Raw genomic sequence first — 18,529 nt, 5'->3', positions numbered from 1 at the left:
GGAATTATCGAGTTGCTGTGCGTATACATGAACGATTTTTGTTATTGAATTCGACAGCACATGCAATTTTAAAATTTGGGGAGACTTAATCCCCTTTCTATGAGATCTACACAATAAATAATTTTTCCTGCCAACCCTTCATATAAACCGTCAAATCTACAAAAAATTAGAAGCCTAAGAACAGATTTATATTTTTTGAATTTTTTCGCCAATTTTTTGTATGGAAGAATAATGGGGGATCAAGTGTCCCCATATTGAGGCAATAACTTCAAATCCTAATATCTCAAAACTTTGATGGAATGTTGATATTTTCATCAGTACAGATCAATAAGCATATTTATGGCTTGTTGCTGTGAAAAAATGAAAGACTTTGGTCATTGTTATGAAAAGTTGTTCAAATTTTGCGTGGCCAATAAAAAAATCTTTAGGAAGGTCAAAACATACAAACCGCCCTGCAGAATAAACAAGGTTGTCAATCCAAAGAATAACTCACCACATAAAGGTCATTTGTCTAGAGGATCTATACTAAAAAGTACGCTAGAACAAAACTACTTTAGTTCTCGATAAAACAGGGGGTGATCAAGTCTCCCCGGGGATCAAGTCTACGCACCTTCCCCTACGCTTATGAAGTAGTCTTATTTCGGCGGGAGATACGGGTTTGACATCAGAACTTGAAGATTCACATGCGTACTCTTGCCCCACCCGTTCCTGCGTACTTTTACCCCACAGCCCCAAAATTAATTCAAGTAATGGTTTTGACTTCTTGGAAAACCAACCTGATTCTGCACCATAAAGTACTGTATACAAAAGGTTATCGAAATGGTATAATGTTCACCTGATTGAATGTATATATGGTAATGAAATACTAGTTGCGGAAACACAATTAATTTTAGCAAAATGACCAAAAAGTTATCTAACTCCATATCTCCCTTGTTGTTTATTCAAATCGTTCACAATTACACACGGTAATAGTTGGCCGGAATGCCTGTCAAACTGATGCAGTGCTGCTAGTTTGTCTTTTTTATAACTTCAAAAAATCGATAACGTACTCTTAACCCACGCGCACTCTTGCCCCACTCTATTCTATAAGGTTGGTGTCTTGGCTAAATGCGAGAAAGGCAGTATCACCACTCGGTGAATTAAGTTGGGTTTTTATACTTCAAATTGAATTTTAAAGCATAGTATAACATTTTTAAATGAATAAAATTTTAACAAAATATGTATTTTATTTCTGTGATTTTTTGCATTTAAATATTTTTTTTGTCTGCATTTAATTTAATATTGTGAGTCGTTATTAGGGGTAGGTGGGTAGACTTGATCCCCGGGGAGACTTGATCACCCCCTGTTTTATCGAGAACTAAAGTAGTTTTGTTCTAGCGTATTTTTTAGTATAGATCCTCTAGACAAATGACCTTTATGTGGTGAGTTATTCTTTGGATTGACAACCTTGTTTATTCTGCAGGGCGGTTTGTATATTTTGACCTTCCTAAAGATTTTTTTATTGGCCACGCAAAATTTGAACAACTTTTCATAACAATGACCAAAGACTTTCATTTTTTCACAGCAACAAGCCATAAATATGCTTATTGATCTGTACTGATGAAAATGTCAACATTCCATCAAAGTTTTGAGATATTAGGATTTGAAGTTATTGCCTCAATATGGGGACACTTGATCCCCCATTATTCTTCCATACAAAAATTTGGCGAAAAAATTCAAAAAAATAAAAATCTGTTCTTAGTCTTCTAATTTTTTGTAGATTTGACGGATTTGATGAAGGGTTGGCAGGAAAAATTGTTTATTGTGTAGATCTCATAGAAAGGGGATCAAGTCTCCCCAAATTTTAAAATAGCATGTGCTGTCGAATTCAATAACAAAAATCGTTCATGTATACGCACAGCAACTCGATAATTACGCGTATTTTGAAGGGAAAATATTTAAAAATTCTGAGGGCACCTTTCTAATTTTATCAAAGCAAGTTCTTGGAGAAGGATCAATTTCCCCTGAATATTTTCAAAGTCGATTTTTGACAGCTCTCCAAAAAATCGATTGTGTATCAATAACAACAATAATTTAAGGACTGTCATACATCAGTAAAGTTAAATACTATATTTCTTAGAGAGTCTGTGTGGAAATCGTTTATGTTTATTTATTTTTGGTTGTAATACATCGGAAATCAGAAAAGGGGATCAAGTCTACCCAGTCTCCCCTACTATTTCTGCTCTTGCAGACTTGATAAAAGAAAATTCTTTTGCAACACCATCTTTTCGGTTCAGTTGGCAGAAAGTAATCTAAACTATTTTTCCTGATGATCATATGACCTTATGCATTTATTTTGAGGGAATGTTGTCCACTATAAGTTGTCGCGTAAATAACATGCCAACAGTGTTGAATACAAATCGAGTGAATCTGCATTCTGAACCTTGCTTTCATGCTTATCTATCAATTGAATTTTCTGAAATCTATTTTTCGTCAATATCGGAGCTTTAAAAATATTTTCCGTTGCTTAAAGTACATTGACATGAGAGTTAATCTAGCAAATTTTCATTTGAATTTCGCTGAGCCTTAACTTGTTTTGTTTTTGGAATAAAAGCATCTTTATTACGAAGCAGTGTAAGACACCATTATTCTTACATGAAGTTCAACATTGAGCTCGTTTTAATCTGCGAGAAAAACAAACATTTGCTATAACATCGAAGTAAATATAGCGCTTCAACAACATAGTGGTGCGAACTTACGGAATCCCCACACCCACAAAAAAAATCTGACAATTAATGTATAAAATTTTTGCATATACAATTTAGTAAGCTTTTTATACAGATATTGTATTAAAATAATACAATTGTGTAAGATTTCAATACAACAATTGTGTTCAAATCTTCCGAAATTGTATATGCCTAATTATTATACAGCTTCTGTAAGGTTTTTATGCAGAACAGTATTAAAATCTGCCACCCGCTGGTTGGTTGCAAATAAGGGAAAGCGGGCACAAAGAAAGCTTCTCTTGTCACGTAATGCTTAACAATGCCACAATGGCCGCATGTAGTGTATTTCCTGAAATCTGTCGCGGGCCGCAGGAAAGGGGCCACCTCCAACAGCAAACGAGGAAGGCAGGACTGCATCCCCGACCCGCTAAACAGTTTCCATTGCCGCCAAGCCCATCGTCCCTTCGGTACAACCAGAAAGTAATGCTTCAAAGGGGGGCCAGTGCACAACGCACCCTCGAGGTTAGCTGCGTGTCCTGTCCTGCGTGACTTCGTGCCTGCTTCCCTCTGCACGACTGGTATCAAGAATGATGATGCCGCGTGCACCCCAAATTGACCTCTCTGCGATAGGGCCTATTCGCCAACACACAGAGGGACTTGCCGACGCGGTGCCTACGCCTGCCCCAGCCTTGACTAGTACCCCTTTCCGTCCTCGGGCTCGGAACTTGCCTGGTTGACCGACGCCGCGAAAGCGACGATACCATGTTGTTCCTCGCGCGGCCACTTGTTCGATAATAGGATCGAGCTCGACCACAGGGCACCGGTATGACCCATGGAGCCGACTCCGAACCCTTGGACCACCTCTTATTTGCGCCTGAACTAGCCATTCCTCGAGTCCACGCGCCACCTTCTGTGTAGCTCCGAGACGATTTGGACGATAGCCGATAAAACGGCGTTCCAGCCAACTTCATCTTTACACATCCTCCGGACTAGGTTGTCCGGGGTAGTGTCCAGACCACATGTGGCAAGCATGTGGTCACGCATTGTGCGAAAACGCGGGCACACGAACAACACGTGTTCCGCCGTTTGCTCTAAACCTGCGCACACCGGACACTCGGGCGAGGCCGAGTGTCCGAACCGGTGTAGGTACTGTCTGAAGCAACCATGGCCTGTAAGGACCTGGGTCAGGTGGAAAGTGATTTCCCCATGGCGCCTCTTGACCCACGTACCTATCTCCGGTATCAACCTATGTGTCCATCTACCCTTAGTGGAACTGTCCCACGCACGCTGCCATTTGACCATTGAGGCCAACCTGACAGTTCTACGGATGCCTCTCGTGCCGCGCATTTCGAAGCACTCTATGTCTTCACCGATAACGATGTCAATAAGCATCATACCGGTGATGACGCAAAGTGCATCGTGCGACACGGTACGGTACGCGCTCGCAACTCTTAGGCACATGAGCCTATACGTACTTTCTAACTTCGTTCTGTAGCAGTTAATACGCAGGGCCGTGCCCCAAGCTGGCCCCCCATACTTCAGTATGGACAGAGCGACGCTAGCCAGAAGCTGCTGGCATAAACCGCAGAGCTATTGGACATCATCCGGGACAATGCCACTATAGCTGTGGAGGCACGCATGCAGGCGTAATTGACGTGGCTACCAAAGGTGAGCTTATCGTCGATCATTACCCCCAAGAGTTTGATGGAGCGTTCACAGGTGACCGCGCAGTGGCCTGCTCTTATCACCGCTTGTTGCTCCGACTTTCGGTTGTTAACAACAACCACCCCAGTCTTGTGGTGAGCCAGTTCTAACTTCCTGGAACTCATCCACTCCTCCACAATTGCGATCGAGTGGGCTGCAGTCAACTCCACCTCTTCGATCGATTCGCCGTAGACCTCCAGCGTAATATCGTCAGCGAAGCCGACGATCACCACGCCCACCGGGAACTTCAACCTCAAGACACCGTCGTACATGACGTTCCATAACACCGGACCCAGTATGGAACCTTGCGGAACCCCTGAGGTTATGTCAAAGCACTTCCGACCCGCCTCCGTGTCGTATACCAGTACTCGATTCTGGAAGTAGCTTCCGAGAATCTTGTACAGGTACTCGGGAATTCCAAGACGCAGGAGCGCATCTGCAATAGCTGCCCAACTGCCAGTTGAATGTATTTCTCACGTCGAGAGTCACTACTGCACAATAGCGAACTCCCCTCCTCTTACGCTGGATAGCTATCTCCGCGGATTTGGTAACCGACAAGATAGCGTCTACGGTCGACTTACCCTTTCGGAAGCCAAACTGGTTACTCGATAGACCATCCGCACCCTCCGTGCGTATCAACAACCTGTTGAGGATGATCTTCTCGAGCACCTTCCCCGCCGTATCAAGCAGGCATATTGGTCTATATGCCGACGGATCCCCCGGTGGTTTTGGCAGTAGGGACAAGCTCTGCCTTTTCCATTCTTCAGGAAAGACTCCCTCGTCCAGGTATCTCTGCATGACAGATCTGAACATCTCGCCGCTTTGATGGCCAGGTTCGGAATACCATCCGGTCCTGGCACCTTAATTACACTAAGGGACTGTACAATCCCCGTAAGTTCCACCACGGTTACTCTTCCCTCGTCGGCCACCCTGGCCCCTGACAGCTCCACAAAGTGAGGCCAGGGACTAGGGTCATGCCATGGGAAGAGCCCCGCGATGATCCTCTCCAGCATCTTTGGAGACCGCTCTGTGGGGGCATCGCCCCACGTGTCTTGGCCATTACGACCCTATATGCGTCACCCCATGGATTCGCGTTGGCACTTTGAAACAGGCCCTCGAGTAGGCTTTTTTGCTTGATCTAATCTCAGTCTTCAGAGCGGCTCGAGCAGCCACGAACGCCACCCGTCGCTCAACACGCTCCTCTTTTGTGCGTGCTCGTCGCATCCGCCTCCGTACCCGTAGGCAGGCGCGGCGCAGGTTCGCAATAAGGCAAAGACAAAGGTGCCGTTTGAACGAGACGGCGCCACAACATTTAAAGTAAAATGAATTTCCTTGTATGGACAAATCATCCGTTCTCATCAACTACGCATCGCATCAATATGAAAGCTAGGTCAAAGAGCAACAAATAATTTTTAGATTTTTTGTACCCACGACTTGTTTTACAGTTCTAAACAATAGAAGAGATTTCATTGTACCTCCATACTAAATTCTAGCTGTATACTTTCAATTTTTTCAAGACTGTTCTCCACCTCGTGTGTGTGGAAGGAACATTGAAAGCTTACGATATCGAACAGCAGATGTCACTAGTGTATATGCAATATTACATTGATACAAACACGCAGCAACACCACCTGTCGCCTGATAACGGAAATATTGCAATTATACCATCAGGTGTAGTGGCTGTTGTTAAAATGTTTTGAAAGGGCCCCAAGCGGATTTTTTTTCTAGAATGCAACTGACGATCTCCTATTGCTTGAGTCCACCAGTAAGCCGGTGGCCTCCCATTCCTAGAGTGGACTTTCCTAGGCACAGTGGCATCGCATGCACGCGAGAATACTGTTACCAGCTGCTCGTCGCTCAGACCGAGAGTATTGTGCTCGCGGCGGAGCGCTTCCTTAAACACCTCGTCGTCGAAGTAAGATGTCTTCCACATACGAGGGCTAGGCCTCGCCCCTTCTTCCGTCCGCTGAATGCTGGTCATATAGTCGATACTGTGGCGAACCGCCAGGTGGTCGCTTTGAGTGTAGTCATCATCTACCCTCTGAACGTAACGTCGATAATCGACTCGGCTCCGTTCCAGCTGTAGGTACTTTTGGTACCGACATTGGCCAAGTCCACATCCCACATGACCTGTGATTCCAGCAGGATCTGCCCCCGTTGATTCGTGGAACGGCTTCCCCATTCCACGGCCCAAGCGTTGAAGTACCCCGCTATCACCACCGGCCTACGCCCCATCAAGGTAGCCGTCAAACAATCCAGCATACGACCGAACTGCTCGATCGACCATCGAGAAGGCGCATATCAGCTGCAGAAGAAGACCCCGCTGACTTTGGCAATGACGAAGCCCTCGTGTGTCGAAGACACCAACTCTTGGATTAGGTATTTCCCCGTTGTCCATATCACTTGGGAGGGTTCTTGCAGCATTGTGCCTTATGTCCCTCCAATCCGCAGCGTCGGCTGAGCTTGGTTCTGTCAGGCCCTATGCAGTCCCATTGCTTGTGCCCCGGTTCCAGGCACTTGAAGCAAACAAGGTATACCTTGACGCTCGCTAACTTGCCTGCCTTGGAGGCGTACGCTGCAGATAGCCGAACCAATGCTACTTGTGTCCCTGCCGGGCCTTTGCCAAACGGCTGCGGTGGGCGACTCCACTTCACACTGTCGCCGCAGTGCCGTGGCGAGCTCTTCGACCAGGTGATCTCGTCCAGGTCTTTAACCCTTAGATTCGCCTCCGTTGTGAGTGCCCTCACTTTGAACGTCTCGCCTAGGACTTCCTCTGCCAACTTTTTGTAGGTGGTGTCCTTTTGCGAGACGCCTCGCTTCAGCTCGAAGATCATCTTGCCCGTCCGGGTACGTCTTATTCGACGTACTTCTCATCGCCTTCAAGACGCCGAGTACTTAGCCTCGTCCGTCTCGATGACTAGGGCATCGCCCCTGGAGCGATTGGCGTCTTTGGTTTCCTCTTGTTCTTGACCAGGGTCCAGGAGGCATCATCTCCCTCTATTTCCCTGGTCTGGGGCGGCTGAGAGCTCTCAGCCTGCCGTAATCCATTACCACCGTCTTTCATGGGTGGACGGACCTTTCCAGGTCCTCCCTCCCCCGGTTTGGAGGTACCTTGCCGGGGTTCTGCTTCCCAGCCCCACTACCCTTGTTCGGGGTAGTAACCCTCCACGTTTTGGAGCGGCCCCCAGGGAGCTCATCCCCTGAAGAATGTCTCCCCCGTTTTTGTGTCTTCTCCGTTGGAGCAGTCACCCCCGACGTGCACGCGAATACTTGAGCCTCAGTCTGGGTAGCCCTCGACTCCACGGATTTCACGGGTTCGCATCCGTCCCGACCGCCCTCTCCAGCTAGGGGTCCAACATCGACTTTCGAAGTTTAAGCAAGCTCCCCTTGAGGTCCTTACTGATATTATGCTTCGATGACGCAAAGTCGATGATGGCGCCCAGTTGTTCCGTCGCCACCTTGAAGGCCGAAAGCCCATCGCGTTTGCGGTTCATCGCCTTCACAAGCCACGGGCCGTCCATAACCTCTACCGGCGTAGCCGGGGAGAAGGTTAAGCCCACGCTGGCGCTGCGCACCGAGCTGCCGACTGTTGCCTCTGGCCTCTGTAGTGGTCCGTAAATGGAACACAACCGTTGTCTTCGTCAGTACACTTCAAGTGAGTGATGTATTCCAAGTAGCCTACTCTGGTGATCTAGTCTACTACATCTCTCCTTTGTTTTAATAAAGTTTTAAATATAATTAGAGCATCGTTGTATATTATTGGTACATGCTAGATGCTAGAACTTTAAACATGAATGTTGTATTTCTTGTTGAGTACAGTTGCCTCGATAACGATCTCCTCACTCCTAGAAATAAGACGCTTGACCTAATAATTGAAGTCAGTTGCAGAGGATGTCTAAAATGTTGATATTGATTTTAGAATATTATTGAAAAGACAAATAGGTATCATTAACGAATGTCATCACTGCGTTGTAAACGGTGGCTTTCCTTACAAGTAAGTAATTGCATGTATCATTGTAATTGGTTGCACACTAATTTTCTTTTTTGATGAAACCTAATTTCTCTTTCTCTCCTCGTTTATTTTATACTTCACCATATGAATAAATAATAAATAATGGCATTTTACCATTCAACAAAGTTTGGAAATAAAAAAAAAATCTGCTACGAGAGACTATTTATTAATTCATAACAAAAATCTTGATGATCAACTCTGTACACAAACCATTACACTAATCGATAGCTATCAGTGTTAATCATGTATTCCTGTTGGCTAGTTGGCCCACATCATCTTTTTTTTTCTTAATTTCTATGCTCCTAATTTAAGCTTGGATTTTTAATTTTTTTACAAAACCATTTTATATATGCTTTTACATAAACCAACTAACGTTCTTATTTACGTTCGTTTGAACATTTAAACAAACGTCAATTGCTGTATTTTTTTCGTATTCGCATTTTTTTATTGTTACTTTTGAGTTAATTTAATTCATTTTCTTCATTATCAAATCATAGGTTTTTTTTTAATCACATTTGCCCATCACAAACTCGCTACAACAAAATTTATGACTTGTTGGGGAGGCACATTAATATGCCTAGATTGTATATTTAAATTTAATACACATTTTTGTTAGATAAGTATTTCAAACGCGTTCAACTAATATAAATAATTTATGACTTACAGAGCTTTATGAACTTCTTAAATTTAACAATTTAAAACTTACCGGTTCCTTAAATGTATACGTCGATTTCAATCCTATTTCCATTTCGGAACATATAGAGCCAATAAGCTTCCTGACTAGTGTAGTGGAGGTGCATTGTGTTCCAGCCAATAGTGTGGGATATCTATAGCTTGATAGTTACCTACTATATAGTCATCAACATTTTTAGTAGTACATGGGTCGTAAGCATATGCGGTATTTCGAAAAATTTCGTTTCAGGTGGTTCGAAACGAAATTCCGCGGAATTTCGCGGAATTTGAGCATGGCGAAATCTGATTTCTTCATTTCGTTTCGTTTCGTAAAATTACAAAAATTTCGCTAGAAAAAACCAGCTTCTAACGAAATTTAACGGAATTTCGCGGAGTTTCGAAACAAATTGAAACTTAAACCACACTTTTTTTTACAAAAAATTTTGGCTGCGCCGCTGAGCAAAACCATAAAACTATTTTCAAAACTTTAGTTATATATTTTTTTCTATTAACGCTCACTTCTTCTTCTTCAATGGTGCTACATCCCAACTGGAACTTGATCTGCTTTTCAACTTAGTATTCTATTAGTACTTCCTCAGTTATTAATTGAAAACTTTTCTATGTCCACCATTGCATGAGTATATAGGTATCTTGTTTTTTTTCTTCCTAAGCAATGGAGGGGGAATCTGCTCAACAGACATCCTGGGTTGGACGTCCAGGGAGTGCGGGGTTAGTGACCATCAGCAAACGAGAGAGGCAGGACTACATCCCCGACCCGCTAAAACGTTTCCATTGCCGCCAAGCCCATCGTCCCTTCGGTACAACCAGAAAGTAATGCTTCAAAGGTCAAGAAAGATGATGCCGCGTGCACCCCAAATTGACCTCTCTGCGATATGGCCAATTCGTCAACACACAGAGGGACTTGCCGACGTGGTGTCTACACCTGCCCCAGCCTTGACGAGGACCCCATTCCGTCCTCGGGCTCGGAGCCCGCCCGGTTGACCGACGCCGCGAAAGTGACGATACCATGTTGTTCTTCGCGCGGCCACTTGTTCGATAAAAGGATCGAGTTCGACCACAGGGCCGGTATGACCCATGAAGCGCACTCCGAGCCCTTGGACCACCTCTTATTTGCGCCTGAACAAGCCATTCTTCGAGTCCACGCGCCACCTCCTGTGTAGCTCCGAGACGATTTGGACAATAGCCGATAAAACGGCGTTCCAGCCAACTTCATCTTTACACATCCTCCGGACTAGGTTGTCCATCTACCCTTAGTGGAACTGTCCCACGCACGCTGCCATTTGACCATTGAGGCCAACCAGACAGTCCTACGGATGCCTCTCGTGCCGCGCATTTATAAACACTCTATGTCTTCATCGATAACGATGTCAATAGGCATCATACCGGTGATGACGCAAAGTGCATCGTGCGACATGGTACGGTACGCGCTGGCAAATCTTAGGCACATGAGCCTGTACGTACTTTCTAACTTTGTTCTGTAGCAGTTAATACGCAGGGCCGTGCCCCAAGCTGGCCCCCCATACCGCAGTATGGACGGAGCGACACTAGCAGCTTGCGCTTGCTGGCATAAACCGGTGAGGTGAGCTTATCGTCGATCATTATCTCCAAGAGTTTGATGGAGCGTTCTGAGCTGACCGCGCCGTTGCCTGCCCTTATCACCGCTCGTTGCTCTGACTTTCGGTTGTTAACAACAACCACCTCAGTCTTGTGGTGAGCCAGTTCTATCTTCCTGGAACTCATTCACTCCTCTTGGTCTATATGCCTCGCATATTGGTCTATATGCCGATGGATCCCCCGGTGGTTTTTCCGCTTTTGGCAATAGGACCAAGCTCTGCCTTTTCCATGCTGCAGGGAAGACTCCCTCGTCCAGGAATCTCTGCATGACAAATCTGAACATCTCGGGAGCCTCAGCAATGGCCGCTTTGATGGCCAGGTTCGGAATACCATCCGGTCCTGGCGCCTTACCTACACTCTCCGCAAGTTCCGCCACAGTTACTCTTCCCTCGTCGGCCACCCTGACCCCTGGCAGCTCCACAAAGTTAGGCCAGGGACTTGGGTCATGACGTGGGAAAAGCCCCGCGATGATCCTCTCAGCATCTCTGGAGACCGCTTTTTGGGGGCCATCGCCCCACGTGTTTTGGCCATTACGACCCTATAGACGTCACCCCATGGATTCGCGTTGGCACTTTGACACAGGCGCTCGAAGCAGGTTTTTGTGCTTGATCTTATCTCAGTCTTCAGAGCGGCTCTAGCAGCCACGAACGCCACCCGTCCACCAGTAAGCCGGTGGCCTCCCATTCCAAGGGTGGACTTTTCTAGGCATGGTGGCAGTGTTGTCCTACACTCAAGGCAAAAAATTCTGCTCTTTGATTTTACTCCATCTAAACGATTTTATAGTCTCAACTAAGTAAGATCAACTAATAGAAGGATATTTGAATTTTCTAAATGTCATGGCAAACTGTCAAAAAAATGCACTCCAGAGCCACAGGAGCGCGCGCACTGAAAATACACTGGAGTGTTTTCACTGGAGTGTATTTTCAGCGCGCGCGCTCCTGTGGCTCTGGAGTGCATTTTTTTGACAGTTTGCCATGACATTTAGAAAATTCAAATATCCTTCTATTAGTTGATCTTACTTAGTTGAGACTATAAAATCGTTTAGATGGAGTAAAATCAAAGAGCAGAATTTTTTGCTTTGAGTGTAGGACAACACTGCATGGTGGCATCGCATGCACGCGAGAGTACTGTTACCAGCTGCTCGCCGCTCAGACCGAGAGTATTGTGCTCGCGGCGGAACGCTTTTTAAACACATCGTTGTCGAAGTACGATGTCTTCCACATACGAGGGCTAGGCCTCGCACTTTCTTCCGTCCGCTGAATGCTGGTCGTAGAGTAGATACTGTAGCGAACCGCCAGGTGGTCGCTGTGAGTGTAGCCATCATCTACCCTCCAGTTTGAACTACTCGTTTGACCAGGGCTCCAGAACGTAACGAATGTATCTTGTGTGGCAAGACATCTTTGACCAAACCGAGAATCGAGCTCGCCATCTCCGGATTGGCAATCCTACGCCTTTGCTCGCATAGCTATTTGAGATTCTTACTACATAGCCCCGTTCTGAGTCGACACATACGTATTTAGTTTTCTTCTATAAAGCATCCTCATTATTTTGTTAGAAATATCTAACAGAAAACGAAAAGTATCTTTAACTATTCTATCCTATTTGTGTAAATGTAACCAGATATGAATCAGTTCACTATAACTTTGTGAAAGATGGAACGTCGTGTCGTGGATTCCAAGGGCCTTTTTGAAGTCCGAAGCAAGTGAATATCACCCAGTTCCTTTTATACACTGTTGGTTTTTACTCGATTACGACCTTTAGCGTCAATGAAACTATGAGTTAACCCTATGAAAAAAATTCCAAAAAATTAAAGAAAATTCAGGTGAAATTAGGTTTTTAACGAAATTTGAAACGAAAAATCAAACAATTTCTATATTTTTATATACTTACTAATATAAAACTGAACTGATTGATCAGATTCGGGAGCACACGCTCCACGATGTATTGCTTTCAAAGCGGCACAAATGCTGGGGTATTGCCTTATTGGCAATGGTATATAAACGGGAATGAGGCGATTTATCACAGACTACTACTTCTCTTATTATAACTCTATTTATCGCAAAACAGTTATTTTAATTTGAAAAGTGAAATCGAAATTCCGTACATAATATAAAACCAATTTAATAAAAATTCCGCGGAAAAAAAATAAAATTTCGTTTCGTTTCGAAAAATTTCGAATTAAATGGACCCTGATTTCGTATCGTTTCGAAGACTCGAAAGTAAATCTATATTTCGTTTCGTTTCGTTTCGAATCAACATAGACATTTTAAATTTCGTTTCGTTTCGTTTCGTTAGGAAAAAGTGTGTTATCGCATACCCTTAATGGGTCGCTCATGTAGTGCTTAAGTTTACTGCTAGAATAGAATAATATTTTAATTCGTTTGCGATCAACACAGGATTTTCAGACGTTTCAGTTTTTTTCGCTGTAACCATGGTAGCCAATGAAAATTTTCTAACAAATTTGAAAATTCAATTTCAGGTGCCAAATGGGCTGAGTAACAAAGGTTCTCCTACATTTGGTCTTTTGACGGACTAGGGTTACACATGGTCCCTCTTCGTCTCCCTCTTCACTTGCGGACTAGAATTTAGTATTCTCTGCGCAACGTTACCAGGTGTACGGACTGAATTACTCCCTTCGTTTTCCTGGGTTTTCTGCGGACTGGAATTCTACATTCCCTTCGCCTAGCTACCAGTTTTACGGACCAGAATGCTCTCATTCTCTTCGTTTTACTGGGTTTGATCTGCGGACTGGAATTCAGCATTCCCTGCGCACAACTACCAGGTATACGGACTAGAAAACGTCTTCTCTTCGTTATCCTGGATTTTTTTTTATAATTCCACAACATAATAATCACTATTCTCTATTCCATTAGTTTTTTTTAGTGATTCAGAATACAGACATAATTTTTAATAATCAGCTTTACCTCATCCATCGTTTTGACGTAAACTACGTCTAAGGGGAAGACTCGGATACAGGGTGTAAAATGAAAATTTCAAAATTGGGGACCGTCACGAAATCATGTAAGATTTGTAACATTAATAGGTCCTTTATCTTTCGATGGATTTCAAAGATTTATAAATCAATCGATTCGCAAACTCTCCACCAATTTGCCAGTAGTATTGAAACTATTGATTATCAACGCTAAACTATTGAAAATTTTAGTTCTTTCATGCATTATGCAACCCCTATACAGTGCGTTCCAATCCTTGGTAATTGCCTACTTTTAGGGTATTATCTATTATTGAACTGGGTTGTATGAATGGGGTGGCCCAGCCGCTAGACAGTGGAGTCCCTACTCCCTCATAGGGCACCTGCCCAGGTAAAGCTGGGTAGTAGTGTTGTGGGATGGTTTCTTCTCTTCTATATAGAGCGGAATAATTGGTTTAATGTATTATATTTGGTTTTACGTAGTTTACGTCGAGCGGTCGTATCTTGTATACAACCCCAACATTTTTTTTTTTCAATATTTTCATATATGAAAGCCAACGTTTAGACTTCACTTTACTGTTCTTCATTTTGACTTGAAAATTGACAAGAATGAAAATTGATTCATCCTCGTCGCCAATGTAGACCAATTTTCAATGGTCCGTAAATGGAACAGCCTCCTAGGCGGAGACCTGAACAACCCACCTCTTGCGTAGGGATTGTCGCCTACACTAAGTGAAGAGTTGTCTTGGTTTTCCATTTTTAACCAACGAGTTGCTCGGGAAACGAGGGCCATCACGCCAGAGCCCAGCATGACGCGGTTAGGGACAATTACTGTGGAGGGTGCCCAGGTACCCCACAGGCTCCGTTAAAGGCCTAGCTCAGTATTTCACTCCCCTGGCCATGCATCCCCTCGGAACGGGTCTCTTAACGCCTTGGAATTAGGGGTTAGGGACGATGTTTCTTGATCCCTCTTGGTCGCACCCCCTCACTCTAGTTGATGTCAGAAGGACAATAGTGCTCAGGCTGCACTACCAGCTAAGTACAAAACCCTTAGCTGGTGGTCGATTGTTATCGGAAGACCCGTGGAAGCATGAGATTGGAACTTGTGAGGACCGAAGCTGTGTATGTCGCTTCTTCCCAGATGTCAACTCACCTCACCTGGCAATCCTACGCCTTTGCTCGCAAGGCTAACTGGATACCCTTTCTATATGCATAGAAAGCTTTTCGATGATCACTGTGGAAAGCTTTTGCAAACATTAATTTGAAAGACAGGTCAAGTTCATGTAAGAATGTTTACGTGTTTACGTGTTTAAATTAAATACATTTTATTATTCAATAACTCTTGGCAAAATAAAAGCTTTTACACTCCGGTGACTTCTGTGATCCAGTTACGAATAAGCGGGAAAGCTACTCGGGCATATACCCCAGGTTCGTTACCAAGACAGTTTAGTGCGCCCCATGAAACAATACCAATCTGTCGTCCACCAGTAACAAGTGGGCCACCGCTATCTCCATCGCAGGCATCACGATTTGGCTCACTGGCGCAAATCATACTGGAATGAGAAAATTATGTTATTCATCATACTTCGATGATTCACAGCGCGGCACTTACTCATCGGTCACCCATCCTTCTGGCCACCCAGCGCGACATGTTGCTTGATCAACCACTGGGATGTCAACCATCTGTAGTGTGACTGGCAGTGACCCAGGTACGCTCTGTGGACAATTCAGGATATCTTATGAATAATTGCTTTTAAATGCTTAACAAAGAATACTGTTTTACCGTGAGACCCCAGCCTGACACGACGGCGCGAGTTCCATGCGGATAATACGTTTCAGCTGGCACCAGCTGAATGGGAGTAATATCCAATCCTTGCAAAGCTTGCACAGTGCGAAGTACACAAACATCGTTTTCAAGAGTCTCATCGACGTATTGAGGATGGTTAATAATCAAATCAACACTGAATATGGTGCCTCCAAGCAAGCGGTTAGCGGTGCCTCCACGAAGGCTTACCTACGATAACAATTTTAAGTCGTATTTATTAGATTATGGATTTATTAGGTTTTCAAGGAAACTTACAATATCCACACTAGGCAACGGATAAGTACAGTGAGCAGCCGAAAGAGCCCATTGGTTAGAAATGATCGAAGCTCCACAGGCATGGAATCCATTGTAGCGCAACGAAAGTTGATACGGGAAGTCCGCAATGTTGGCATCAATACCTCCGACAACTCGTCCAGTAATGGGAGGCCTCACAATGGGTTCCTTCAATCCATAGTATGCATTTGGCATACGTTTATTGAACTGCAACCAAATGTCCTCCTCAGGACCTGCAGCTACTGTTGCAAGGTATAATGCAATAACTATGAGTACTTTCGTCATCTTACTTTGACTCAATTCTACTACTTAATGATACTTAAGAAATAGGCGAATTTATATTTATATGAATTTTCGTCATTCTAAGGTGACACGATTTCAATTACAATTATATGTAATTCGGTTTTCTGGTGGGAGATTAGATATGCACTGCAAACGGAAAATACATCCATGTGAGCTGATGTCATCTCTCAAATCTACTGCCCTTTCCGTATGGGTTTCCCAAATTCATCATCTGTTAGTCGATTAGCTCCCGGGTTTTGGAAAATCCTAAGTAGCACTGATACTTTGGATTGTGCGTTCAGTGGACTGGGTGCTGGCGTATTCACTAAGTATGAAATTGTTTAGAATCATGTTGGGATTATTGTCGATACCTAATTACCCTTTTATATGGATTGTTGTATGTCTTGTTTTACCAATTGAAAGGCTGAAAATGGAACCTGAATAACTACGCAGAACGTTATGTGTATAACTTTTGGCAATTTCTAATCGATTCAGATAGTTTTGCGCGTTTAGAAATAGAAATTCATATGCCATTCGACCGCTACCAAAATTGCTTTAATCTATCTGGTTTAGGATAGGATATTTCCTATTACAAATTTAATGATTCGTTGCTGGGGTGATTGTTTTGTTTTCCTAATTTATTTTCATTAGTTATTTAGAAAGTGTGATCAATGGTTCTTACCTCGGGATCCATCAACAACAACATCCATAAATTACGTAACGCTTAGATTATGCGGGACAGTCACGGATTCAGCTTACTTATCCCGCATTTTCAGGTATTCTGGAAAACATCACACATTCTATTAGGGACACGGTAGGTATTTCCGTCCATCGTCATAGGGGATAAAATCAATGAAAGCAACGTCATTTTGCTAGAACTCCACTATAGCAGAACGTTTCGCCCAAGCTTACGATTGGGTACGGATGAATTTGGCAAAAAAGCTTCTATTTTATTGATATTTGATACTATGACCATAAGACTAAAATGCCTGCCTTAACCCTATAAATAAATAAATCAGTAAAATATGGTGAATCTATGAAATCTGTAGTAAAAGGGATGTCTAGAAAAGGGTCCGATGAATAATTTGTATGACATGTAGATTTGTATGAAATGTAGACAATTTCTGTTATCAATAATGAATCGAGGTCTTCTGGGAGATCAAAAAATGAGTTTATTAGACTCTAAATAACGCAGAAACATTAGGAAATTGAAGCATTTGAACAGCCTAGCCTAGAGGGTCTAAGGAATTGGGAAATATTAAAGATTTATATGATCTATGGAATCATAATATCAAAAATATATGAAGATATTCTTGAAACTATGTATGATGTATTAATGGGAAGGGGCTGAGTAAGCTTTAGAATCTGGAAAAATTGGAGATATGAGAATCAGAAAAGCATCCGAAGATTGAAATACGCAATTTCACCTTCTTCAACCTTTTTCAGCCGAATTTCCAGTAGTTTTAAAATTACAATCGAGGGAACATGCTTCAGGAAATTATGCACACTTGCCCCAACGATCTTCACCATGGTGTTGGTGTTTGGTACCAGTATTTTCGGTACCGAAAATCGCCGGTATTCCCGGTATTTTTCAAACCGGTACTACCGGTACCACAACCCTAGTTCCCACCTCTGAACCACGCTCGGGCAGAAACTTTGGGAATTATGGAAAATAGTTCGTCATGTGTCCAATTCCTTTGCCAGCTTTGAAGAGTACTCTGACGGACTAATGGGAAAAACTCGTTGCTGGAGAATTGTCTATCATAAAGCTCACCTTCCTGTACGCCCACCTTTGCCAGCGAGTCTGCCTTCTCATTACCAGAGATTGAGCAGTGCGATGGGACACAAACAAAGGTAATCTTAAATGATCTTTCAACCAAAACACGCATCTGCTCTCTTATGTTTGTAAGAAAGTAAGATGCGTTGTAACGCTTTACGTTTTTTACCGTTTTAAATAACGTAAATTTTCGTAGCTTCAGACGTTTTTATCTTTTTAAGCAAAATCAAGTGTAAATAAGTTTTTGAAATTAATTTTTATTATTGTTATTGAGTCTGATAGTTTTTACGTGTCGTCTGTTTTAGTTGAATTTAATATTTGTAGCTTTTGACGTTTTTTCTTTTTAAGTAAAAAGTAAATGTTCAAATTCAAATTAAATTCTTTACGTGTTAACGAGAAAGCAATTCGTCGACATGGTTTGTGTCTCAACTATATGTTGTGATATTTGAGTACTATGACGACAACCATATTCAATACACGGTTAGATGACTTTACCCATTAATGGGTACTGTGTTATTGTTGATATTATTCCCACCGTGAAAAATTCACCCATTTTCTTCAAAAAGCGCCACTACTCATTAAAATGGGTAGTGGCACTTTTTCAAGAAAATGGGTGAATTTTTCACGGTGGGAATAATATCAACAATAACACAGTACCCATTAATGGGTAAAGTCATCTAACAGTGTATGGCAACGAAACTTTGTAATGTTCAAT

The 18,529-nt window shown here is 43.2% G+C and overlaps 1 protein-coding gene across 4 annotated transcripts; it reads right to left on the bottom strand.

The window, feature by feature from the left end:
• Window positions 1–14,970: 14,970 nt before the first annotated feature.
• LOC134220539 (trypsin-7-like) lies at window positions 14,971–17,268 on the bottom strand. 4 transcript variants are annotated; one of them, XM_062699622.1, is made up of 5 exons: window positions 16,720–17,268; window positions 15,738–15,997; window positions 15,441–15,671; window positions 15,270–15,373; window positions 14,971–15,210 (listed from the first exon to the last, which is right to left on the bottom strand). In XM_062699622.1, the coding sequence occupies exons 1-5, from the start codon at window positions 16,745–16,747 to the stop codon at window positions 15,018–15,020; spliced, it is 816 nt and encodes a 271-aa protein (XP_062555606.1). In that variant the 5' UTR covers window positions 16,748–17,268; the 3' UTR covers window positions 14,971–15,017. The 4 variants fall into 4 exon arrangements, with proteins under 4 accessions (XP_062555606.1, XP_062555607.1, XP_062555605.1 ...); XM_062699623.1 differs by having other exon boundaries at window positions 15,738–15,994; XM_062699621.1 differs by lacking the exon at window positions 16,720–17,268 and adding an exon at window positions 16,417–16,428 and having other exon boundaries at window positions 15,738–16,362.
• Window positions 17,269–18,529: the final 1,261 nt, after the last annotated feature.

The sequence above is a fragment of the Armigeres subalbatus genome, chromosome 3, assembly GCF_024139115.2.
Source record: "Armigeres subalbatus isolate Guangzhou_Male chromosome 3, GZ_Asu_2, whole genome shotgun sequence".
Taxonomy (NCBI): Eukaryota; Metazoa; Arthropoda; class Insecta; order Diptera; family Culicidae; genus Armigeres; species Armigeres subalbatus.
The sequence above is the reverse complement of the archived record's forward strand: the minus strand, read 5'-3'. Positions and strand labels throughout refer to the sequence as shown.